At 45.0% G+C, this 26,804-nt stretch overlaps 1 protein-coding gene across 1 annotated transcript; it reads right to left on the reverse strand.

Annotated features, from left to right (window-relative positions):
* Positions 1–26,804, reverse strand: SPARC (secreted protein acidic and cysteine rich). Its single transcript, XM_069199590.1, has 10 exons — positions 26,615–26,804; positions 13,084–13,153; positions 11,882–11,935; positions 11,547–11,634; positions 10,341–10,462; positions 7,812–7,932; positions 5,750–5,883; positions 4,799–4,947; positions 2,568–2,716; positions 1–1,478 (listed from the first exon to the last, which is right to left on the reverse strand). Exons 2-10 carry the CDS (start codon positions 13,138–13,140, stop codon positions 1,450–1,452), a joined length of 903 nt encoding a protein of 300 aa, XP_069055691.1. The 5' UTR covers positions 13,141–13,153; positions 26,615–26,804; the 3' UTR covers positions 1–1,449.

Consider the following 26,804-nt stretch of genomic DNA (forward strand, 5'->3'; position numbering starts at 1 on the left):
TTTCGCCATGTGACATAAATTCTTTATTGCTGGTTCAATTTTCAGACAAAACACAATAATACTTCAGAGAAATGAAGTCACCGCGAACCTTGAGAGTGGCAGAGCTCTCAGCCTGCGAGATCCTATCCACACTTCCAGGTGAAACATCTCTTATCAAGGAAAGACAATTCAGTCTAGTTGCAGCTGGCCAAGTCCAGGAATACAGGACCTTTGCAAAAATGCTAGCTCCTTCTCCACATGACCCGAACTTGAAAATAACCCCACCAACACAATCAGCCACATTTTTTGCAAAAATATATTATCACAACGGTGCGGTTTTCTCTACCCAATGGATTTCCCAATCCCCAAATGCCCATAACAATCCCTATTGTCTCCACTATCATAGGAATACCTTTTTTTCAGTCTCACCTTCTTGTTGGTGATTTCACTATGCAATGTGCAACAACACATTGCATGGTGGAATGCCTCCAATAGGACCACGGCGCAGGTATAATGCTGAGTAAGAGGTCCTTAGACAACCGTTGATATCTGAAACTGCACCAGTCCTCCACATCTTGTAGAAATGGTACCAATCAGAAATAATAGGATCCAGAAGGAGATTTTGATGTTTATTCTTTGCACATAATTTTAATTTGTCAGCACACTGCATTTCATCGCCAAATCCAATTCTCATGCCCTCAAAGTCTTTTCTTTTCCACCATGCACACAACACCCACTGTAGTTGAGCATCTGGATTCCAGTCTTCTTTCTTAACCTTTTCTCTCTCAGCCTCCTGTAAACCTGCTGCACTATACTTTCTGCCGCTTCCGTGACAAAGCGCCTGATTTAGAGTTTGGCGGAGGGGTTAATCTATCACAAATGTAACAGATAGCCCGTCCGCCATATTATGATCCCATGATGTCTTATGGGATTTGTATTACGGCGGACAGGATGTCCTTTATGTTTGGGATGGGGTAACCCCTCAGGCAAACTCTAAATCAGGCCCAAAGTCTCAAAACATGTTTTCTTGCCTGGAAAATCAATTCATCATAAAAAAAGGGGTACCCTCCAAAAAACAGGGTGATTAAGGGGGAGTGGGCATTTAATTTAAAATATTTTCCTTAGTTAACAATGCAAAGTTTTATTTAAGAAGTGAAACACTGGACCATCTTCGAATTTTAGGAAACCTTAAGTGTTAAATCGGGTGAAAGCGGACAGCCATTTTGAAAAGAAAAAGTCCAAGAGTGACAGGGATGAGTGAAAGAATTAATGTCTTAGTGGTATAGGTTAAGGCCACTAGGAATGAGTTTTCTTGTCTTTTTCCTTTTTAGCACCGTTAATATACTTCTTCAGATCTATATTAGCACCTTGTCCCAAGAAATTACATTAAAAAAAAAGAGGTCTGTATTATTTTTCATTTTTTTTTAAAAGAAACCACCGGGTAGTGTAGAAACATCAGCAATAGCCAGCTTAGATCACCAAGTCCTTGTCGATGTCCTCTGTAGTGAGACACAAAAAGGGAAAGAAAGGCAGAAGTGTTAATTGAGATTTATTGAAGAAATTCTCTGAATGTCTTGAATGAGAAAAATAAGAACAGGGCTATATAATGCAGGTGTCCTTGACAGTACAAGACATGCAGGTAATCGAGGCGCTGAATGTTCCCTAACTATATTTCCATGTGGTGCCAGCATTCCCAACATAAGCAATTATATCAGTGAATACTACTAGAGATGTGCAAAATGATCATACCCAGCAGCCGCCAACATTCTCAGTGAGTGCAAAATGTTTTGATTACGTTGGCACATTTCAGTGTTTTAATCACAAATTTCCAGGAAGAAATGTACGGTTAGGATGTTCCTATTTTATTTAACAAACAATTAATTTCTCAGCTAAGCATCAGCTTTTGAGAAATCAAGAACAGCGATTAATATTATTGTTACTACAACTACACTTAAAATATGAAACACATTAATAGCAATGCTATCTTTTTAACATGTCATTCTTTCAACGATATTTCATTTTTTTAAACGATTGTGCTCGTTTATAAAAACTGCTACTTATTTACATGTTTTAAATGCTTGTTAGTTTAAAATGTTATCGTTTTAGCTAAAATTTGAGTTACTGCAACTGCAGGAGATTATGCCAATTAGCCAGTTACAAATAACCATTTTTTGTCAACGAACAAGCAGCAAAAACATTTTAAAATTGTGCAAAGTTTAGGAAAAACAGTTTTTAATTAAGCAGAATTTAGCCTTCAGGATAAAACCTACAAACCACTTCACACTAACTAGTAGTATGATAATGGTAGACGTTGTATGTTGTAGTACACCACCCTAGAGTAGTTCACTATGTTAATGATTTGATTAAGTAATGTGCAATATTCCAGTTGTAGTGCGCGGGCCTTTTCTAAAGCTGGGGTGCATGTGCAGTAATATAATTGTATTAATGATGATAGATTCTAGGGCCTCGATGTGGAATTTTCTCTGCTCAGGTTCTGCTCACAGCAAGGCACCTACCCAGATACATATTGAAAATGCAATGCAGGAAAAACAGTGTAGGAGTATTATATCCCTTTTTTTAATACTTACGCTCCTTGATACCAAAGCACTTGGCCCATTCGTCCAGTGCAATGTACTTGTCGTTGTCAGAGTCACACTCTTCAAAGAATCGTGTGGTGCAGTGCTCCATGGGTATCAGTGGGGCACGGAGGGGAGACAGCTCAGTGTGAGACAGGTACCTGCGGAGATTACAGAATGTGAATATCAGAAGCAAGACAACTGCCAAACAAAGCAAGGGGAAGGTTTGAGAGGAAGATGTCCTATAAGGGATGCCAGCCTACAATAAGAGTTAAAGATAAGGAGATGATATTGAAGAGACATATTTAAAGGCGTAGGAAAGAGGACGTTATAAATAGGACCATCAAAGGTAGGGGACAGCTGGGGCTGTTTGTCCCAGGACCACATCTATCAGTTTCCTAGGCTGTCACTGCAGAATGTATTTTGATATATGAGATATTCACAATAAAGCAAGTATTGGCAGGCCCCACTATGTGGCATCATGTAAAATGGCATCTCTGGTGGTTCTCAGCACACCCACAGCTAGGAGCCCATCAGACTGCATGAAGAAGTGTTTTGTTTTTTTAAACAGCATACCTGTATCCATCAGGACCATCCCAACACCCTCCATCTGAGGAAAGGGTTGAAGACTCACCACTTGAAACAACACTACATCACAATGCATTAGCCGCCCACAACTAAGCTACATTTCCTACCATTAGTTGACTTTATGCTGGCCTTTGGCCATGTACAGGAGTCTGGTGCCATTAAAGGGCTTGTTCTGGACCTGTGGAATTCTGTAGGTACCTCGATCTGTGACCAGGTGTAGAATCTCAGGACCCTCTGCCACTGTCTCCCTTTGGTCTAGGCATGTGTACATCATATTGTATCATGAGTGGCTGTTGCCTGCTCTTTTTCAGTTGGCTACTGTCTCCTTGATATTTTCAGTACACAATACTCAAACAAAGATCTCATTGGACTTGGTGACTTAGGTGGTATCTAATCAAATCTTCTGATTGTAATATACTGAAAGTTGTTCCAATGACTTCTTCAAAATCTTACACAGCATTTTATGTATCTTTCCTTTCTTCTTTCTTCCTGCACTACCATTATCATCAATGTCGAGGTGAGCGGAGCTAGGGAATTTGCACTGATTACCATAGATTTCGTCATCTTGTTGACATGGATCTTTGTGGCTTCCAGTGCTGATTTTGAGACCTATCATTTTGTCACCTCTTACAAGCCCCAAGAACTTTCAGTAGATTTGGAATCAGATTCTTCCAGTTCCACAGAACTGCTTATCATTTCTTCAGATTTGCTAATTCCTGTCTGCTGTTTTGATTTTCCCTTCTTGTGAGGTTTTAAAGTCCTAACCGGTATGGAGTTAACAAATATAACTTTGAACACTGTTCTAAGAATGTTCGATGTTATGGCACTGAAGAGTTCTTCCCCTTTTTTTTTAGCAGTGAGTAACTTGGGTTTACAACAGTCTCCTCAATATATGCTGCAGCCCTCGCTTGTCTATGGTGCTGAACTCTGAACACTTATCAAAAGGCTGGGTATATTGCACCTGGTGCTGAAACTTCTGAATCTCGAGAGTTTAAAAATTAACGTTCACAGCTGAAAATGGCTAATTGACTGCCTGTCAGGAATCATGGCAGATGTGCTAAAATACACACTCATAAATCCCATGCAAGGTATGGATAGTGGATGAAACAAAGCATGGTTGGCCTTGTAAGTTTGTGAACGACCACAAAATATACATTTATCGAAATTCACAAAGTGAAATCCAACCCTTTCCCACCCTGGAAATGGACGGAAAATTGCTCACTTTCTGGGATGGGAAGGAAAATGGATTATCTCCTCCAGATCTAGTGGGGTCTAGTGGAAAGGCTTTCTCCACAGAAAAGAAAAGGTGCTTTTGCACACTTGTCTGCCCTTCCCACTGTGCAGACTTCTATGCTATATACCACTCCATGTAGGGAAATAGGCAGTCTTTAAGAAGTCGCATGCAGGCGCAATGGTCTACCGGGAAACCTGCACTTTTAAAATTAATTCATTTCCTGAAAACTTTTAGAAACTAAAATGTACTTTCCAAACAAACCACTAAATGGCAGATGTCTGTAAAGCCTGTGAATCTATAACAAATGTGGGCTGAAAATATATTTTTAGAGCAGTTCCCACATCCACTTTCCTAAAATAACTACCATTTCACCCAACTAAGTTGTCGTATTGGTGGGTTATGTGCAGCCAAGGTTACCTACCCGTCAACGGGGTGCTGGTCCAGCTGTCCAAACTGCCAGTGGACTGGGAAGACGTACATGTTGTAATTCTTCTCAAAGTCACGAGTCAGAAGCTCCACAGAGTGTTCTCCGGCTTCCAAGCGCTTCTCGTTCTCATGGATCTTCTTCACCTGGAACACAGATGGTGGGATTATAGGGTAATCAGCTTTACAATCACGCTTCTAATATCTCCAATGGAGCGTCATTGGTATCCAGGCTGGCAGACTGGGATCCAGGGGCGGCTCCTTCGCTATGGCTGTGCCAGAAGCAGAAAAATAAAACAATAGGTAACTATTGTTTTATTTATATTCTTCTGGCACAGCTAGCAGTGCAGGGAGGGGCAGGGCTGGGCCACGGGGGTGGGAGGAGGGGAGACTGCACCTAAGTGCACATGTGTGTTTGGCCGGCCATCTGAGGTCGGCCAAATACACATGCACACTTAGGTTTCTCAAGCCCAGCTGTGTTTAACAGCTGGGCTGGAAAAACTGTACAGATCCCAGGGCTGTGTCTGAGCGGCAGCTGCCGCTCAGACCAATCCTGGCGCTGCTTTCATGCAATGTTTTGCATGGAAGCAGTGCCAGGATTGCTGGGGCGCCTTTGATGGTGTCCCAGCAGTGAATGTTGGGACACCAGAAGAGGATTGAGGCGGCAGGTGGTGGCAGAGCGAAGAGGTAAGTTTTTTTTTTAAATAATTTTGTTCTATGTGTAATATCTCTTTATTGGTTGTATTTTTCTCCACGTGGGATTAGGGTTTTAGTGGCATTGCTCTCAATGTGGTACTGTTTTCTATGTGCTGTTTTTTTTAAGGATACTGTTCTCAGTGTGGAACTGTTCCACGTAGAATTGCTTTGAGTGTGGTGTGCATACAGCTGTGCAAAGTGTATTGTTTTATGTTTGTTATATATAAATTGAGAATCTATGCCTAAACCTTACCCTGAGTTTCTGCTTCTCGTTCAGCAGGTTGTTGTCTTCATCCCGTTCGTACAGAGTGACAAGGACGTTCTTCAGCCAGTCGCGCATGCGCAGGGGGAATTCAGACAGCTCAACGTCCAGGCATGGTGCAATGTCTGCAACAAAAAATATTGAAACCCTCAGCACAGCGTTATATCCTCTGCAGTTACATGTGAACTGTGACCGCTGCTGGATTCAGAGAATCATTCCCCATGCTACTTCTTAGGAGAACTTTTCCAACTACTGGAGATCCCATTGCATCATTGCAAGAACATGGGTACCATGAGTAAGTGGTGGTCTACTTTAGGTTCTTGTGACATTTACAAGCCAATCGCCCTTCAGCTTCTTAGTTTATGATGTCACCAGAACAATTCCATGGTCACATACACTTAGCCCTTTACCTCAAAAAGGACAATATGTCACCCAAAGAGTTAAATTATAGGACCGTTCAAAAGAGCAGCATATTACACATCACAGAAAACCAGAATAGTCTGCAAGTCAGTGACAACAACACATTACACATAAGAGACAACCACTTTAAACTTCTCCACAAACAAGTGCAAAAGATTAACAAAAGAGACAGCCAATGTAATGCTCACATCAACAAAGTGCTCAAGGGTAATTTATCTAACCTTAGTTTTAAGAAGCTCAACACATCGCTTGGAGGAGATAACTGCTAATAATCTGGCCAAAATTAGAAAGGAAAAACACTCAAAGGCGACTGTTATCACTGTGTCCACAGCAATCAAGTAATTCAATTGTTCTCTGTAGAAGGAAATCAAAGTCCTGATGAAAGAGACTCCCTAACACTTTCCATTTAATGGGTCTCAGAAGAAGGGGGCATTTTGAACAAGAACCTGGCTCTCATAGCTACCTTGAGTACAGTGACACCAGGGTCCAAATGTTGGAAGGGGCTGATTGCACTGGTAGTCTACTTCATTATCACTGTGCTGTGTGTGTTCATTTACAGATCACAGAAAGCAACGTAGCTGTGAGCAATCTGGCTAGAAAGGGGTTTGGAAGGCAAGTGGGAAATCTATGCCCTGAATGGCGCTTGAAATGAGATACAGGCACTCACCATGCCCCAAGGGTGAGAATTAGAAGATGCACAGGGGAAAGGATAATATGTCGTGGTTGCAGCCAAGCATCATGTCAACATTATTTTATTTTCGGAACACGTCCGTATGCATACAATACTTTTAATTTCACATTAACAGTACTTCTCATTGGAATTGTGTAAATAGTAAAGGACACTACCTGTACTTCTCAGCAGAGCTGCTATTCTTTCAGTGAAAGGGACAGTAATAACAGGTATTACGTGTAGTGGACGATCGCAGCACTTCTCAGCAAACATATGTCTATCCCTGGCATTAAGTGCACATTCTGGTATTTCGAAATCATCACTGGCATCTGATGTGTATTTCCTGTCCATCGCAGGCATCTAGACACAATCTCTGGAATGCTGTGGTTATTCCTAGCATTTGACGCCTATCGTGTCTGTGGTGGACATGCAATTTGTGTATTTTCCAAAAACAAAAATACACAATTTGAGGCTAAAATTATTGAATTTTCAGAAAGATTATTTTTCAGAACAGGATGTGTTTTTACTGAAAATGGAAAGCTTGTGTCTGTGAGACAAAATAATGTACTTTCAGTGACAATTTTTGGTTCAGGCAAAAGTTATATTGGTTGAAAAAATTAAATGAAAATGTAGTATTTGGAAGTAAAATGTGGGGCTTTTTTCAGACAATAACCTGCGAATGTTCTGAATTTTCATATTTAAAACTGACTTAACTGATAGTTAAGTGATAATTTATGCTGCGTTCGCCATTGTTTCCTTTGTTCCAACAGTCCAAAGGACACCTACTTGCTTCCATGATGGTTATGCAGAAAGAGAAGCAAAATAGCGCAAAAGCGGCAGGGCAGTTAGAGATGGAAAGGGATTATGAAGACAGTGTCAAGCCACAGTGGAAGCATGATGCATGTGCTTCCTGGACAGCTGTGATACCTTAATGATGAGAGGATAGATCTCATTGTAGCTTACATTTGCAAGGTCCGATGTAGTCCAGGTGCAGCTTATGGCCCTTCTTGGTACCCTCGAGAGTGCATTTGGTGGCAAAGAATTGGCAGGCAGAATCATAGGTCTTGTTGTCATTGCTGCACACCTAAGGCAGGAAGAACACGGTTACCAGTGAAAGTCGAGAACGAAATGTATCAGATGACACAGCATCACCTAAAGAACTGAGCAATGTTTTCTTTTCATTTACAGATATGTTTCCTGACATATTTCAGCATGTAAAATATAGTCACTTTTTTACGTCTGCTCGCTTAGGGTGGAAAAGGGGAGGGTTAAGATAATGGTATGGTTTCTCTCTCCCTTGCCACCCACACTGATTCTGGCTAGTGTAACAGTATGAGCAGTCACTCCCCCATTATTGTTTGTGTATCAGTATGAAGGCGTCCCTAGTTCAATAAATCTCATAGGATAGCTGTATCTGTACTCCAGGCACCCTGGAATCTGGTGGTATCTTTCTGAACTAACGTGTGCAGCCCATCCTGCTACCTAAATTCTTGTTTGTATTCCAGTATATCATCCTTTCCTGACCTCTACAGTCTTATTGATGCTAAATTATCAGACTTCTTCTAACCATTTCAGTCTCACGAGTATTACATTTTCGGTGCTCCGTTGTCCCTCTCAATGTTACTCAAGTTATTTTCTCAGTCTACTCCTAACTCTATAAATATTGCTAATGAAGTGGTATCAGACCCACCTAAATCCCTGATTTTCGTTTATGATGCTTTATCCTCCAGTACAACAAATTCTTGCTGCTGTCACAGTATTAGCCCAACCTGACCCCTTGAATGTTGCCAAGGGGCAAGGGATTGGCCTTCTGCTTCCATGAATCGTTTAGGTGACTCTTTATTGCTCCTCACCGATCCTCTTAAATATTGTAGACTTAGTGGTATTCGCCCATCGGGAACCCCTACATTTTTCAGGCGTCACTTATAGGCTCTTACCTAACCTAAGGACTTTTCCTACTGGTGCAGCTGTGGCCGTTCCCTAACCCCTGATTCTCTCAATCTTTGCTCAAAGAATCAGGGGTTCGTTGTTTCAGGTTATGAATCTTGCTAGTGTAGCAGTATTGACCCCTCTGCAACCCCCTCAATTTTGCAGTCTTTGCTTCATTGGTTGTTCCCTACCTGCATGAATCCTGCCCTTTCCAGATTCCCTGAACATTGTAGGTATGAAGTACTGGCTTGTGCTTAAACTCACGAATGTTTTATGTGTAGCCATGCCATCTCTCTTCGAACATGCAATCTTGGAATCTTGCATTTGTTGCTGCATCTACCTACCACTAACCTCTGATACTTGCTAATTTAACCACATTAGTTCGCCCTTAAGCTCCTTAATATGGTTGGTATACCAGAGTCAGCCATCCATAACCTTCCACATTTTGGTGACTTAGCAGCAGGTGTCTGCCCATCCTGAGTCGTTTTGGAGTAACAAGGTACCTTGTCTCCATTCTATCCAGAGTTTTTGTTTGTAGAAGTAGTTCTGACAATGTGACCAATCTCCATTCCTCCCAGAGTCTTTGTTGTAGAAGTATTGACAGTGTGACCTGTCCCCATTCTAACAAGAGTCTTTGTTGTAGAAGTGGCCTGTGTCCGTTCTACCCATAGTCTTTGTTGTAGAAGTATTAGTTGCAATGTGATCTGTCTCCATTCTACCCAGAGACTTTGTTGTAGACATATTAATGACAGTGTGACCTTCCTCTATTCTACCCACAGTCATTATTGTAGGTGTGACATGCCTCCATTCTACCCAGAGTCCTTGTAGTAGAAGTATTATGACAGTGTGACCTGTCTCTATTCTACCCAGAGTATTTATTATAGAAGTATTAGTGACAGTTTGACCTGTCTCTATTCTGCCCAGGCTTTGTTGTAGCCATATTAGTGACCGTGTGGCCTGTCTCCATTCTTCCAAAAGTATTTCTTGGAGGTGTGACCTGTCTCCATTCTACCCAGAGTCAGTATTGAAGGTGTGACATGCCTCCATTGTACCCAGAGCCTTTGTTGTAGGTATGACCTGTCTCCATTCTACCCAGAGTCTTTGTTGTAGAATTCTTAGTGACAGTTTGACCTGTCTCCATTCTACCCAGAGACTTTGTTATAGACGCATTAGTGGCAGTGTGACCTGTCTCCATTCTACCCAGAATCATTATTGTAGGTGTGACATGCCTCCATTGTACCTAGAGTCTTTGTTGTAGGTATGACCTGTCTCCATTCTGCCCAGAGTCTTTGTTTTAGAATTATTATTGACAGTTTGACCTTTCTCTATTCTATCCTGAGACTTTGTTGTAGCCATATTAGTGACAGTGTGACCTGCCTCCATTCTACCCAGAGGCTTTGTTGTAGGTGTGACCTGTCACCATTCTACCCAGAATCATTATTGTAGGTGTGCCTTGCCTCCATTCTACCCAGAGGCTTTGTTTTAGAAGTAATAGAAGTAATAGCCCCCCCCACCTCAATACCTATACAGTAGTAAAAAGAGCATTGTTCACTTCTAACTTACCCGCTCGAACTCACTGACGCTGGCTGGACAGCTGGAAGGGTCCTGGCACACGCACATGGGGTTGTTGCTCTCATCCACCTCGCACACCTTGCCATGCTTGCATTGATGGTTCAGGCATGGATCTAAGGGAAATCACAGAGGTAATATCAGGAAGATACTTAGTGTGCATCTAGGATTGAGGTACATTAATTTTGTTACAGCCTGAAATCCAGCAAGGAACTTCAGGTTAATCCAAGGAGGTGGACTATACTTTCACGACAAAGCACTTCTAGTTCAGATCATGAAACTACTAAACACTTCCTGGAAGAGTCTGGGCTGTAGTAAGTGTAAGCGTCTCAAGGTGGCCCAGCTCAGCAACCAGTAATCCAGGGAGAGACCCGCAGAGGCCAAGTGTGCAAGCAGTGTGCTAGGGAAAAACCAAGTGTGACACTGTGTCAAGTCCAAAATGGTGTCTTTCCAGTCAGTTTTGCAGATGCGATGTTCACAAGGAGCCACACGTAGCAGCAAGTGTGAAAGGGGTAAGAGTTTAGGAGGCCAGATTCACCTATCAGTGTGCCAGAGGAGAGGCCACGCTTTGAGACCAGAGTGACTAGGGAGAAGTCAAGAAAAGCCAGGTTCTCTAGCCACTGTGGAAGAGGAAAGAGATAATGAGGCTTATCTATGCAGTGACGTGTACAAAACATAGTCAGTGAGAGGCCAGGCTCTGCAGTCAATATATGAAGTAATAGAATTAGAGCGGCATAGGGGTCTACAACCAGTGTGATAAGAAAAACCCAGGAAGACCAGACACTTCAGCCATTGTGGTGGGAACAGACTCAGAGAAGCCACGGTCTGCAGACACTGTGATGAGAATAGGCTGCAGAGTGATTTGCATCCAATGTGACAGGGGAATGAGTACAGCCAGTGAGAGAACCGGAAAGAACAGCCAGGTCCTGCCCAAGAAAGACAGGGTACAGAAGTGCAGATCCTGGCCCGAGTCAAAATAAGCTAAAATCATCTGGTATTGCTTATTAAGTCTTCTGTTGGTTTGTGACTTTGACATCAGGATTGGCATGAAGGTCCCCTGGTTCCTGTAAGAAGGTCCCCATTTAACATGCAGAGCCCGTGCATTTAAAACTAGCTGGGTGCAAGCCCTTTGAGTTACCCATCATGCACTAGGATGTGTGAATGACAGCTGCATACAATGATAAAGGACAGGCTGCTTACTCTCTGGAACCACTGTTTCCTCCTCCTCGTCGATGGCTTCATCAAACTCTCCAACCTCAACCTGCACGGGGTTTACTCCCACTGCCTCCTGCAAAGGGTTAAAACAGTTGCGTTAGTCTTGACTTCTGATCGAGGGCTAGGAAAAGGTTACTAATAAGTGGCTACATGGTGAGGGCGGGTATCTAGTGGTGGGGTGCAATGAGAAGAGGAGGGGAGAGGAGGAAAGGGGAGGGAACAGAAGGAGAGGAAAAGGGAGGAGGTAAATGGAAAAGTTGGGAAAGGAGGGTATTGAATTGGATTATTGGGATGTTCTAAAAATATGTAGCTTTCCTTACTTCTGCTACGGCATCCTCGACTACCTCAGCCTCTTCTAGCAGAGCATCCTGCTGCTGCGGGAAGGAAATAGCAGATGTGGGTCAGAGAGATATCCTAACCATTCTAGAAAACGAGGTGCACTTAATGACCATTCACTAGTAGAATACTTGTTGGCTTCCCTCCCACCCCCACCCTGCCTTACACACAAGGCAATCATACACATAAGATGGTCAAGTATCATTCCTAGGGACACACGCAACACGTACACACAGCATCCCTGCGGTTCTCTGCATTCTAACAAAGACAAGGACTTGTCCAGGGGACACTGACAGGATTAACAAAAGGAAGGAGTCTCCTGTTCATTTTTTACATAGATTCGCATATGCTGAAAGCTGATGGCAGCCTTTTTTAAATTAAAAAACAACAGAGGAACAGAACTAGGGCAGGATTCAAAAAGGTGTTAAATTTCTGTTTTTTAGCCTTAACCCCCGTTAGTTGCACTAACAACCATGGGGCATTGCATTCCATTTCTACAGGCCTCTTTTTCATCCCACCCCACCTGAGATCGCCTCCTCAGAGAGGGGCTCTGCTGCCCCCCTTCCCCCCTTCCTCTCCCACGACCAGAGAGGCCCTGCAGCCCTACTTTACCCCTGCTCAATGTCCTACCAGAAACATTAGTATCCTTGCACCCCCCACATACATGAGAGACCCGCATGCACTTCCCGGCTCAGATGTTTCTGGATTAGCCCCACCTCCCAGGGCCTCACCAGAGAACAGAGGCTCCCTGTACTGAGTCATGAATCCCCTTCACCACCTGCCCGCCAAGGGCTACTGTACCTGCTGTCTCGTCTACCTGTTCAAACGCTTCCATGAGCGAGGCAGGGAGGGGTAGGAGGTGCTGGATGGGCTGAGTCCCCGTCACACAATGATCTCTTTGTATTACTGAACAGAAGAGGTTGGTTCCCAAAGTCATACCCCCGATCTAGCTCTGTTCAACTAACACACACACACTCACAGACACACCTGCCATCTATTCACATCTGTATGTATGTACCTATGTATGTGTCTGTGTGTGTGTGTATGTGGTACTTCTATAGCACACACATAGCCAAAAGGCATCAGCGCACTGTGCAGGCTCTACATAAAATCAACAAGTGATAGGAGAGGTAGCTGCGTTGTGGACAGTTCATGTACACACAGGCCCTTTCCTTGCAATACTTACTGGAGCAGCGAGTGACTTGCCAGCCAGGCAGAGGAGGAAGAAGATCCAAGCCCTCATGGTGCAGTGGAACCTGTAAGATGGGAAGATCACAGAAGCCATTAACATTAATGTTCTTCTTTTAATTACTGTGCACTTTCTAGCACAGCTCTGCTGCCTTCAAGCTGCTTCAGAGCCATATGGGACATTACAGAATAGGAAAACATTTAAAAGAACCCAGTATGGCATACAGGAGGTGCTAGAAACAAAACCATAGATAAGTGTAGGCACCCATCCTGCATTCTGCTCATCAGGAGTACCAACTGCTACCCCTAGATGTCCCTTGACTCCCCTGGTAATGCCTTTGCTATGTCACATCAAGGCCATAAGGCACTTACACAAGTAGAAACTAAGCCTTCCTTACTTTCTGTGGTTTCCAAACTTTGCCCTGTACAAGCTCCTCCTGCCAGCGATAAGGAAATCTGTAGAGGACCTAATTTTGGTGCAAACTCTTCTATAACCTGTTTGATGTTGCCATGAGTGGCAGGGTGTGTGTACTGTTACTTCCACTGCCGTTTCCATTTTGGTGACGTGGCATACATGTCTGTTAATGACCTCATGAACATGGCTGTTTCCATTATTCCCATCAACACTCTGGTGGAGGCTTCAACTCTTAGGCTGGACTTCAGGATGTTCCATTGTGAGGCATTCCTTCAGTTTTGATTCAGGTCGCAGAAATCCAAGTGGGACCACCCCTCTGCTGGAATAGGAAGGAGCCGGTGCTTGTTGACCAGCCTTTGAAATGTGATGCCTCCCAATGCACCCTCAAGAATCCAGCTGGGATCAAAGGGGGATACCTTGAAATGGTGTGGCAAATATCCAATGACGCAAGTGGTCGAGGCATCCCCCCTCTGATTCTCTTCTAAAATATGTCGGTATGAACCCACGATACACCTGCATGTGCATGGAGTTCAAGCAGATATACAAAGTTCAAAGTAATGTGACAGGTAAAAAGGTTTTAATATGTTGGCGGGCAGTGTGTGTTGGAGGGGGGGAAGAAGGGAGTGTATAACATGCAGTTTTGTGTAGCAAGGCCTTGGAAGGAGCAGAGCAGTGCCACACAGTTTCTGAATTATTTGTACATTGCAGTTCAATCATTAAATTGTCTCAACATTCCAACACCACACAATAAACATTTACAGAGTACCGGCCACAAAGAGGGCCTACGAGCAGCCCCCTTAATCTGCTGCAATCTGACTGTTTATGTCTGGAAGAGTGGCTCAATGTGGTCTCAGACACGATTCAGGACAACAATTGCTAAATGCAGCCCATCGCCTTCGCAAAACATTCATTTACAAACTTTTCTGCATTAAATAAATTGATTCAAAACACAAGAGCCACATTTTATTCATCTAGACAAAACTGACCAGTATGACACATTTCTGACAATACATTTTCTCACCATAAATATGGTAATTTGTGCTTCTGTTGCACATGCAAGATACTACCACCCTTGTAGTCATGATACGGTGTGTTGTTCTCGTAACTAAGAAGCCCATCCTTTCAATCTAGACACTGCCTGAAATTTGTGAACAAGCGTGGCCTCCAAGTTCTACCTAGTACTAACGCTGTTAAACATGGCCTCCAATTCACCCCAAAACCATTATGCCTCAACAAACATGGCCTCCAAGTTATGCGAATGCCGTTCTTCCTAAATCGGTATGGCCTTCAATTTACCTTGGTATCGCCTAACCTCTTCAAACATTGTCTCCCTTTGGCCAGGGTGCAATTATGAAATATAGTGCTCTAAGCACCGTGATTCAGTCTGTCTCCACAAACAGAGTATGTTTCCAAAAGCTGTCCCTAACTTTTTAAACATGCATCCTCATCCTTAATTGTCCCTTGGTACATCACTCTTCCAGCCCTGTAACACACAGAGAATAACATTTGGCCAACAACAAAATGCACCACATACACAATACAAAATCACATTGTGCACAGCTTGCAGAGAACACTTGATTACTTAATGAACCAGTAACACAACATGCCAGTCGAACAAAACCATTCCACAGTAGAGCGAAAGTTGAAAACAAGCATGAGCTTCATCACTCCACCCATCAAAGTCAGAAATAAGTATGTTTTAGATGTGAAATTCCAAGTGTGTAATTGATTACTTGTGATACATTACTTTTTAAATCACTATTCAGTAACCCATTTCTTTTATGGTAAACGTTTTGATTGACAACCTATATGGCACAATACACAAAATAACTTCTACCTTGGTGATTGATTAACAGGTGCTTATTGTCACCCGGCTTTAAGGAACTGTCCTCAGTCTCACAGAGATGCAAGGTAGAGTTCGGCTAGTAACAATTATGAAGGCATTTATTAAACTAAACAATTATTTCTAGCGTGCACACTCAACCAGCTAAACTATCTTTCTAGCTACGACCTTTTTCAAGATCTGCTTCAAAAATATTAGGTTTGGGATTTTCTTCCCTAACCAACCCTCTCTCTGCTCTAAAAGCATTTGACATGTTGTAATGCACAAGATAATCTAGTTATCAGTGAATCCAGGTTCTTACCAGTCCAAGATTGTTTTGTCGATATATGAGGTTCGCTTGGAGCCAGAGTTTTATTGGTTGAAACCCAGGCCTGTAAGAAATTTGGCCTAGGATGTATCTGTAGCTCACGACAAAGATAGAATGGTATAGTCAGCTACTATTCCATTTTCATGGAACACTCATACCAGTGTCCAGTGTATCAGACAACAAAGATATTAAAGTTTTATTTTTCTACAAATGTTGGATTACAGGGTATGAGACAAAAATCTCTTTCTCATCAGAAACAACGAAGACTGTCAGTTCTGAGAATCAATTAAGTCAACAGAGCCCAGAAATACAAGAATGGCACCCAGAGTGACATTGTGCTCCGAGAAGTGTCACTCACCCCCAATGTGCTAAATGTGTTCCAAATAGTGGTCCTCAGACCCAATGAGTGAAACCTGAGATGTTGAAAATAGAGAAATTGTGAAGAGTTAATAAGAATAAATTGATGTTAGATTTGATCTCCAGGCTTGAAGGAGAGGCCATTGGGTGCTTTCCAACACTGGATTGGTATTATAATACCATCTAGCTCCTGTTAGCAGTTCTTGTCTAGGATGCTTCCCTTGTGGGATCATGCAGCAGGCACTGGGGGCTCTTAGGGTCTGATACACTTTTCCACCAGATTATTGGTTTTGAGTCCTCAAACACTGCAGATCATGCTGCAAGCCTTCCGAGAACATGGATTATTTGCCTTGTGAGTGCCAATGCCATCACTTATGTAAATGTCTCTGAAGTTTCCTCTACCAGAGAGTGGGCAAACAGAAGAGCCGGCTCCTAGCATTGCCCTGCTGAACACACATACCGTTGTGGGAAGCCTACTCTCCCCTGCCGTTCAAAGTTTGCACATCTGGAGGCCGGGGCGGGTACTCCTGAACAGGACACAGAGGCAGCCTGTTAGTGATGGGAACTTTTCTGCCCCTTAAGTAAGTAGAGGTGACTTTGGTACAGTGTCTGTTGTGAAAGGTCAATCTCTTTCAAGAGAAAAAACACCAGTTCTGGTCTAGAACGAACTTCATAAACAAAATGTTTTAGAAGGATTGCAATCACAGCAGTGCCCAGGCCATGTCTCCCGACTTCCATTAACCTAGGACGAATTTTAGTAGCTTCATCCTCCTGCGGTACTTCCTGTTCTTAACACTGCTGCATTTCCCCAAAATACTACACTTGCAATGGGACCTTCAGACATCTTAGCTAAAAGGAGGTTCTCGTTGAGGCATCCAGCAGAAGGGATATCACAGCCCTGCAACCCCAGGCAACCAGATCAGAATAGCCAGAGCTGTGGGGGGCAACTTCGGGCATTACATGTGTCCCTATCCACAAACCTGGGTGATTGACTCACTTAATGTGCCCAACAATCTCCATACCGGTAAAAGGCTAATTTATTTCACACCCAGGAGCGGCTGGGAACCCTCCTTCCAGAAAAAAAGGTGATGTCTATGAAAGTAAGAGACAGTCACATGTCAGTTTTTTTTCCGGTGGCACCTGCTTTAGTGCCTTATTACATATGCCACTGATAAAAGAATCACTTATGTTTTCTGTATCTGACATTTGTTCGAGACATGTGGTCTATCATCACCCAGGAGCAGCATGTAGAGCATCAAGCTGGTAATAAGGATGGCACATCTATACATTGAGCCTTGGATGATGCCCCTGGTATGATTCCGTAAGGCACAGGCTGCCTTTCCCTCAGCACATCTTGTTATGCTGTTCTATCCCCAGTATCCCAAAACATCGGTAGAAGACACTAAAAACGTCCTGATTTGATCGAGACGAGGTAGTTCTCCTCGAGAGAAGAGGCAGACTATGAAATAAAAATGAACGAGGTCTGATTTCACACTTGCACATTTGCTAACAGGCACTGGCAAAGCCAATAGGTGGCGTGTATGTGTGCTAAAAGGTAGCTAAATCACAAAAATTACCAATCACAAAAACACATTTTAAAAGATAAATGAAAACACAATTAGGCCTGCTGGTCCTAACAATGAAGTGGACTACTTTTAGATGTGCACATGCGCAAGAGTAAAACGCTATCACTCACAGTGACCATGTCAATGGCTGGAGTGGACTGACCCACTTCCCAAGTGCTGTAGGCAACTGGCGGGGGAAACAAAATGTGAATGACACTTTAAGAACGGGTGTGTGCGAGTATTTTATTTTAGGATGATTTTTGGAAAACATGAGGGTGGAAAGACAGCTAAGGAAGTCTCTAGGCCAGACTTAAAAAGGGCCTGCCAAAGAGCATACTAAGCAGAAGCAGAGACCGCGGGAGGAGTTTAGAAACACAGCAGCGTAGCCAATACTTTGCCCCCAAGTTTCCCAGCTTTTCAGCCTCTCAAAAAGAGCAAATAGGCAATAAAAAATTAAAAGCAGGAAACATCAATGTTGATTTGTTCCCTGGCATGACCCAATTTAGTACAGAGGGTCCAGGGAGAGGGAACAGTCCCAGCTTGACAGTTTCCCATTCCATTTAGACCAGATGTTCTGCAGTGGACTTGTCAACATTTTATTCCCGTCACGGAGAAAAACAGCTGCCGGAAATTTGATTTGGCAAGTGGACCCTGGAGCGAACCCACCTCGGGCCCCAGGGAGAGGGAAAGGAAAGCCACCAGGAGGGTGGAAAGTTACTGCTGAGAAGAGAGCTCTTGATAGATTCATAATCATTTGCATCCTATGCCTTCAATAAAGAAAAGCCCCCCACAGAACTTTGATATCCTAAAGAGCAAACACGTCAGGTATCAGAGGGGAGAGGACTGTGGAGCACAGAAGTACTGGAGGGCAAAAGGGGCATTACGCAGCAGGCCCCTCGCTTTCCAGAGCCCCGCTCTCCTTCAGCATTTACTTATATATGCAGATTTTTTTGCTAGCAAGACTGCTATGTGCGCTAATGGTTGGTATGATAGTCACTCTATTTGCTTGCTTCTTATTGCTTGCTTCTTATTCGATGGCTTGCCTTATCCATCTTCTGTCTGCCCCTCCCCTGGAGCATGTCCCCTTTACTTATATCCTTCTACTCACTTTTGAGGAACTACTTTTTTTTCTTAAGTACTCCACAAAAGTGCATGTGTTTTTAGCTGTCTCCCTTGTGTGTGCACTCCTGTTGCTCTCTCTTGTCCATGTGCTTCTTTCCCCCATGTTGCTCTCTCTTGCCCCAAGCTTCTTCCCTTCATCTCCACCTTGCTCTCTCTCATCTGCGTTTTCTTCCCTGTACACTTCACAGTGCGCCGTGACATGTGTGCATCTCCCTCCACCCCCATGTTTCTTCCCATACCCTCTGTGTCTTGTGCCCCCCACCGCCCTTTGTGTTGCTTCCTGCAATCCACACTCTCCATGTTCTATCCCCACCCTCCGTGTTGCTTCCGTCTCCGTGCCCTCCGTGTGGCTTCACCCAACAATGCCCTCTTTGTTGCTTCTTCCAACCGCTTTTGAAAAAAATACTTTTGTTCCATTTTTTTAAATACCGATTCATGAAAAGAAAAAAGAGTGCCTGTGTGATTCTGCAGATGCGTGCTTACATACATAAACAGCACTTGCCTACAAAATAGTGTGACTACAGTAGCTGCATCATAGCACCTGCTTGCTTGTTAGCCATGCTGAACAGCATTGGGGAAGCTGTAGAGCATTGCAAAAAACTTTGGCAAAGCCAAAAGGTCTCAAAGGCAGGACCTACTGGCTCTGCCAATGCTTCTTTTAAGTACTTGGAAATAGGTGCTGCTTATCACAACAGGCCAAAACAGAAGAAGTATACTAAGGGCTGACTTAAGTTTTGGGCCTCAGACCTCGCACTAACTTTTGACAAGCCTGCTGCTTTGTTGTGCAATGACTTGTTGCTTGTTTAGGGTCACACACCCATAAGGCTACTTCAGAGCCCATCCCACACATGGTCTGTGTTTGCACAGCTCATAGGAAGCTCAGCTCCCTGGTAGGGCACGGCTTGGTTAGGACAGGCAATGCCATTAGCTCAATATCAGATATCATACCTACTTTTTCACACTTCAGGCCACTATGGGTAACTTGAAACACGTCTGGGGTATGGTGTCTGTACAAACCAGAGCTCTTGGGTCAGCAAAAGCAAGCTGGGTGGAACTAAGGACCTTTGTTTAACTCAACTGGAACTTACACCAGGGCTTAAAGGCATTGCAGCATGATTGGAGGAGCACCATTCTAGGTACAGTCAACAAAACTTTGGGATTTTTTGCCAACTAAGAGACGGAATACAAAACCATCAGAAGTCCAAAAAGGAAGTTCCTTAGGTCTAGATCTTCCCAAGATATTAACTCAGAAGTATGCTAGCACAGTGGCATTACTAAACTGAGCAGCATTCAAAGTCAGGTGGGAACACCCACACTTGAGTGCTAATGAAAAGTCACACAACTACCACACGACCATGGCTGGCTGTGATCAGTCCAGCCCATGGATAACTATTACATCCTCTTGGCTCCTAATGCAGCTTTCTATCTGACTGCCTGTACCCGAAACGGATCAGAGAGTGCTTCTAAAAAAGGCTTAAAATGTGTAAAACAGCCAGACTTGTCCGGCTGTAAGTGTTTCTTCACTTCCATTACAACATTGTATCCCGGCTGTCTGTGACCAAAATAGATCAGAGCATGCTTCCAACCCAGGTTTTGGACCAGCAGAACGATCATACCATGCAGCCTGTAAATGAGAACCCATAGAACACGTATTCATCCAGACAGTCCTCACCAAGCCACCTAAGCCGAGTATTTCAAGTTCGGTAAGGACATTCAGAGATTGTGCAGGGATTTGCCACATAACTGCAGCACCTTAGATGCCTCTAACACAGTCCATGTCTGCAGGTCCTGCTCCCATCCCTCTACAAGCATCATTCATTTTTTGGAGCAACAATGATTATGCACTACGGATGACTGAAATAAAGGCCATTGAGGAGAATCTTTTTCTTCCATTTTTGTTCATAAAATGTACAAGATTTGTAGAACGGTTGTCTTAAATTGCTCTACTCAGAATAGTGGTGGTGTTGAAAGCTCAGTACTGAACCGGAAAACTAGAGCGACCTGTAGATATTCAAAACAGCCAAATAATGTAAACTATGTGAACTCTATCTCTTACATCACTTACTCCATCTCACTGTTATGCATTGTGACCCAATACAGCATAACACCACCACTGTCATCCCTCATGCACTACACTAAAATGCTTCAAACATGGATCTCATTTGCAAGCACAACACCAATCAACTTAGCGCCTCGCCCTAGTGTGGCATGTTAGCTGTCCAATAATATGGATCACCACCTCACTATAAAACATGAAGAGCTATACAAATGTGATTGCAATCATTCTGCTCCTGGGTGGTAATGACTGGGTAGGCATGTCAACACTTCATGGATCGCAAAGGTTGCTCACTTAATTCTGGTGGTACTCATACATATGCTGGGCTCAAATGACACCCAGAACGCACTGAAGTCAGGATTCTTGATCCCCAAAATTGAACCTATCTTTGGGGAGGTGAATGCAGAAATGTCCAAAATGATGTGGGAGGCAGAGTAGGGGATTGGCTGTTTGAGGGGTGTGCTACATCACATCTTGAAACAAGAAGACATGAGCCATACCAACAATGTACATCATTCTGAGCTGGTCATAGATATTTTATAACCTCTTTGATCTCCCTAAGTGTTTGTTATTTGTAGAGTGCACAACACACCCACAAGGGTGTCCTGAAGTAGATTTATCTTGGCTTTATTAGATGACAGACATATTTATAATCAAATGCCTTTGTCAGCAATTGCTCCTTCGTACAATCAAACCTCCACCTAACTCATTTCAGTTGTAAAATAATCCCTCATGTATCCCAATGGGGGCAGACTGTCACACCTAAATAAAAACGATAGGACTCAAATACTCCTGTAGGGGTTAGCCCAAGAAGTGCATGGCAATGTCTTCCGCCACTGAGGCAAAACAAGCCAATGGCCGAAGGAGTCTAATCCAAGCTCCTTAAAGTAAATATAGAAAACAATTTGTTGTTCTGGAGTATGAACACCATACACAAATCCAAAAGCGCTAATCTCAGGCCTTGTCCTTGTTTGGCCTCTGCTGGAATCCTGAGAAAGCTCCAACAGTGAACGCACGACGATTTCTTGAAGGGTGTTTTGCTCTTGTCTTAGACAAGTGCTTAGTATGGCAGCACGGATGGTGCTCTCTGTCCACAATACCAAACCCACTTCACAAATGGGGCAAGGCGCTGCCGAGCCTTGAATGGGTTCTGCGAGCAGGCGCTCATGCTGTGACCACAAGTGCTTCACACGCCTGACTCTCCGTTTACACTACAGTGTTACTCTTTTTCGTGAGTACAAACGAAACATCAATCACCTATTAGCCGTCAATGTTCTAGTTCCGTGCTCGAAATTGTTTTGGGATGGAACTGGGGCTCTGAATCTTCACTGGTGTAGCGCGACGTGTCGCTCTTTCTGGGGCCGCGGATCCCTCGGTGAGCACAGCCAGCAGGGCCCGAGCTGTAACTAACTGCCCGGGGTCAGGGCGGACATGAAATCGTCTCTCTTTGCAGACGTGGAGGCTTGATGGTTGGAGCAGCTACAAATCGAATGTGTGCCTTTGTTCGTTGATTCCCGGGTACATAATCCACTTTATTTTGTTCCAGGTTCTCCACTGCTCCTCAATTAAAATTTCAAAATGAGTTGTAGGCCCATCCCCATCCCCCATTCCCCCTCCACTCACTCGCGCTGCCTTAGTCCCGCATTCCTAACATTGTATACATTGTTGACCCCATACCCTCCGCCCGTATCCAATCAGAAGCCAGGAACGTTTCCTGGTACACCAGGGAATAGTATCTCCTGGCTCATTCTTTTCGGAGCATATCTGCCCCAGTGCAGGCTAAAGTCCGTGGATGGGAGGGAGACGTGGATGGCCCGCGAGCATCCCCTGCCACGCAAACTTCAGCGGCAGGTCTGGACACGGGGAGCAGCCCGCCTCCCGCCTCCCTCCCCCGAGAGCACAAGCATGGCCTCCAGCGACTGAGAGGACGCGGCGTATACCTGCCTGTACCACCGCCCCTCTTCTCCACGAACAGCTGCCTGGCTCTGGCTTGTTGTTTCAGCTGCTGCCACTCTATAAGTTTCCCTTTAACAAGCACCTCGTCCTCCTTAATCCGGCCCTCCGTGCTCCCTCTTTCCTGTGATGAACTATTTTCACCCTGCGGTCCTCAGTGCCTCTTCCTCTCTTTTAGTCTCTCACTGGCCTTCCAATCGAGGTTTCTTCTCTCACTGTCCTGTCTCCTTCGTTCTCTCTCTCCCTACCTCCCCTCCCTCTCTCCGGTGGTCCCTGCTCTCCCTCCATGTCCATTGCCTCATCGATGTCTGGAAGGTTGGTCACGGAATGTCTGACCTGTATGATGAGAACGATGCTCTGAGGTGTTGGGACACTAGCACAGGACGTCCGTCACCATCTGTGTACAGGGGCGTTGAGCATGGTGGCTCATCTGGGATACTAGAACAGTGGGTACGAATGCCTGACCGTGTGTGGCCGATGTGAGCTCAGCACTCAACATAGAATATCTGACCATGTGAGCTCAGTCTTGGACCAGGAATGTCTGACTTTGACCATCTGTGCTCAGCACTGAACAGGGTATGTCTGACCATGTGTGCTCAGCACTGAAAATGGAATGTCCGACCACCTATGTTCAGTACTGCACGTGGAATGTCTGAAGTTATGGTTCAGCAGTGAGCATGGAATGTCTGACTATGTGTTCTCAGCGCTGAACGTGGAAAGTCTGACTTTATGTGCTAGGCAATGGACACGGAATGTTTGTGCTCAGCACACAACATGGAATGTCTGACCATACGTGCTCAGCACACAACATGGAAAGTTTGACCGTGTGCGCTCAGCACTGAACATGGACTGTCTAATCATATGTGCTAAGAAGCACTGAACGTGGAATGTCTGACCTCCTGTGCTCAGTACTGCACGTGGAATGGATGGAGTTACGTGCTTAGCACTGAACATGGAATGTTTGATCATATGTGCTCAGCACACAACATGGAATGTCTGGTCGCGTACTCTCAGCACAGAACGTGGACTGTCTGATCATATGTGCTCAGCAGCACTGAACATGGAATGTATGCCCTCGTGTACTCAGCACTGAACATAGAATGTCGGGCCGTATGTGCTCAGCTGTGAAGATTGCCCGATTTTGTGCACTGCGAGCATCTGGAACACAATGTCGAGTCTGGTGGGAATTCTCGGTGTAACATGTCTGGCAGCTGAAACGCGAAGTCTGGGTTTCTTCAGTGAATCAGCCCAAGTGGGGCGTGCTTCTGGTCCCAACATGGTTCTGTGTCCGTGAAGGGGGCAGCAGACCCTTTTATTAGTGAAAGAATGCGCTCAAGATATCTTTTAATGTTTAAAAGACAAAGAATACTTGGGGAAAAGAAAGAAAGAAAGAAAGAAAGAAAGAAAGAAAGAAAGAAAGAAAGAAAGAAAGAAAGAAAGAAAGAAAGAAAGAAAGAAAGAAAGAAGAGATGACAATGAATGTAAAACAAATAAGACGAAACGATGTAAAATCTAAAAGAAGAAACGACCTTAGCTAATAATCCAGATACAAGAGCTGAGGTTTCAGAGTGGGGTGAGAGACAATGAAAATGTGATGGTGACCAACTGGGATTATTAAAGAAGAAAAAGCAAAAACCGGTGCAGACTGAAAGAAAAGAGTTCAGCAAACGGGCAAGGGGGGGGGGGGGGGCTGTAGTGCTGAACGCAGCCCAGTGCGAAATGGGCCCGCAGTCTTTGAATACTGACAGGAGCCGAGTCCAGTGGGCAGAGGCCTGGGGCTCTGCTGACCTCTCTATTGGAAGGATACTGGGAGAAAACACCAAGGACAAAAGCTACTGGCAGATCGAGGCAGGCTGAGCTGAAAGGGCTGGCAGCAGAAAGCATTCCTGAGGGTGGGGTGTAAGAGGAGATCCCTCTGCACAGAGCCACAGGGAGGGGCTAGCAGAGATGATGGAAAATCTGATCCCCCGGCCTCCTTCCCTCCCCCTCTTTCTGCCTATGTGGCAAACAATACGTGCATCATTAACCCTTTCACAGGCGCGCACTCGCAGTACTGCCCCTTCCTGCAGAGCATTATCAAGTGTCATCACAGTCAAAGTGTCCACATCAGCACCAGCAGAAAGCCAGGCATTAATCCCACAGTAAAGCATCGCGCTGTGCCGGGCTCTGCTACGAAATGGACTGGGCTTGATTCCAGACATCTCCATGGGCGTCTGGGAGCTTCTCTATCACTTCAGCAAAACAGATGCAGAGCCCTCAGGGTCAGGAAAGTGGCATTCATGCCCCCCCCTCCCCCACTTCAACTCTTCCCATACTCAAACGGCCACAGACGCTTCCCTGCAAAGCCTCACAAAAGTGGTCCAAAACTGAATTAAGTCACGAAGGCAAATCCCACCCCTTCTATCGAGGCGGTGGCCAAAAGATGCACAGACCGAGAGCCGCGCAGATCACTCTTCTCACACCCTTAGCATCAAAGAGAACCTATGAAGAGCAAAACACAGGCAAATGCCTCGGGCACCTCAAAAAATCCTAAACAAATGTGCACACATGACGAAAAACCCCGAAACCAGAGGCAACTCGGAATATAAAACGCATTACACATCAACATCATCGCTCAAAAATCTCAGAACCTCGCTCATCTTTTTGAAGCACATCAAATTTGCGCCCATCCTCTCAGAACAAGATAACTCTACCACATCTTAAGATGCACAGATTTATTCAAACGTCGATAAAGTCGAATGCGGTTGTTCGAATCCTGTCAAGACTTCGGAGTCCCTAAAAGTTACATATCTCTCCAAGAGCCTCCTGCCCCTCACTGTATCCCCAACCTCAGAGGGCTCCGCGCTATACCCTGGGATTCTTTAAAAGAATCCAGGACACGTCGAAAGATACCGTGCGCTGTAAAGCCTTTGTGTTTCATTGTATGAGCTTCAACGAAAACACAAAAGTTCACTACAAAACTTTCTATGAGAGAGCCCTGCTGCAGGCGGAAGACGACTGAATGGTATATACCCGCTGCAGCCTTTCATGTGCCTTTGGTGGGGCAGGTGCGCTGCCTCGTTAAACGGTGACGTTCCCACCCTCACCCCACACACTCCTAGCCCCCCACGGCTCACAGAGTCAAATAACGCACAGCTCCTTTTAAAATACCCCGATCCTCACCCAAAAGGCAAGAACTGAATATCTGAGCACACGCAGTCAATGAAGTAACTTAGGCTGAGCTAAACAACACCAGGGGCTTGAGAGATATACACAAACCAGAAAAGGACCCTTGAGAGCAGCGGCAGCAGGGGACCCTGCGAGCAGCGACAGGAGGGTTTCCTGAAAGTAGCGACAGCAGGAGCCCTTAGACCAGCGCCACCAGGGGCCCCCAGACCAGCGCCACCAGGGGCCCCCAGACCAGTGGCGGCAGGACTCCCTTAGAGTAGGACAGACAGGGGCCCTGAGACCAGAACAGGCAGTAGCTTCTGGGATCAAGAGTCGACAAAAATTGCACGAACAGGGGCAGGCAGAGGTTACCACGACCAGGCACAGATATTTGAGAGCGAAAACTAGTTTGGAAGGACTCCCGAGACCAGAGTCAGATAGGGAATCAAGACCTGGCAGGGATCGAAGGGACCGCGAGACCAGGGACAGGCAGGGGTCGCAGGCACTGCGAGACTGGTCGCAGCGTCCTTGAGACCAGGAACAGACAGGTGCCCCTGAGTAAAGGGGCGGACAGTGGTCCTGCGAACAGAGGCCTTACTCCAGGGACCAGAAGTTAGGGCTCACTCCTAAGACTAGACCCAGGTAGGGTTCCCGCAGATAAGCAGTAGGCAAGGGGCAGGTGTTGAAGCTCAACACCAGCGCCAGTGAGGGGCGCCGGGAACAGTGCCCGGCCCACCGGGGCTCCACAGCGGCTCTGCACATACCTCGGCTGCGGATCCAGGCAGTAGAGACAGCTCCAGGCTCAGTGAAGGTCTGAAGGAATCTGAGAGCTGCGGGGGCCGGCTTGAGGATGGCAAGCACGGCTGGGATGGGCTACGAGCGTCTGTGCAAATCACAGCCCCCGCGCTCTCTCCTTGGTGGGCTGTCCTCAGCACTCCCTCGCCCCATCCATCA

The sequence above is a fragment of the Pleurodeles waltl genome, chromosome 7 (genome assembly GCF_031143425.1).
Source record: "Pleurodeles waltl isolate 20211129_DDA chromosome 7, aPleWal1.hap1.20221129, whole genome shotgun sequence".
NCBI classification, from domain to species: Eukaryota; Metazoa; Chordata; class Amphibia; order Caudata; family Salamandridae; genus Pleurodeles; species Pleurodeles waltl.

Bases quoted from the DNA above. Each gene is read 5' to 3' on its own strand.
- SPARC (XM_069199590.1), bottom strand. From the start codon at position 13,140: ATGAGGGCTTGGATCTTCTTCCTCCTCTGCCTGGCTGGCAAGTCACTC. The intron at 11,635-11,881 runs GTAAGGAAAGCT...AACCCTTTGCAG, and splicing joins TCGAGGATGCCGTAGCAGAA to GAGGCAGTGGGAGTAAACCC. The intron at 10,463-11,546 runs GTAAGCAGCCTG...GATTTCCCTTAG, and splicing joins GGAAACAGTGGTTCCAGAGA to ATCCATGCCTGAACCATCAA.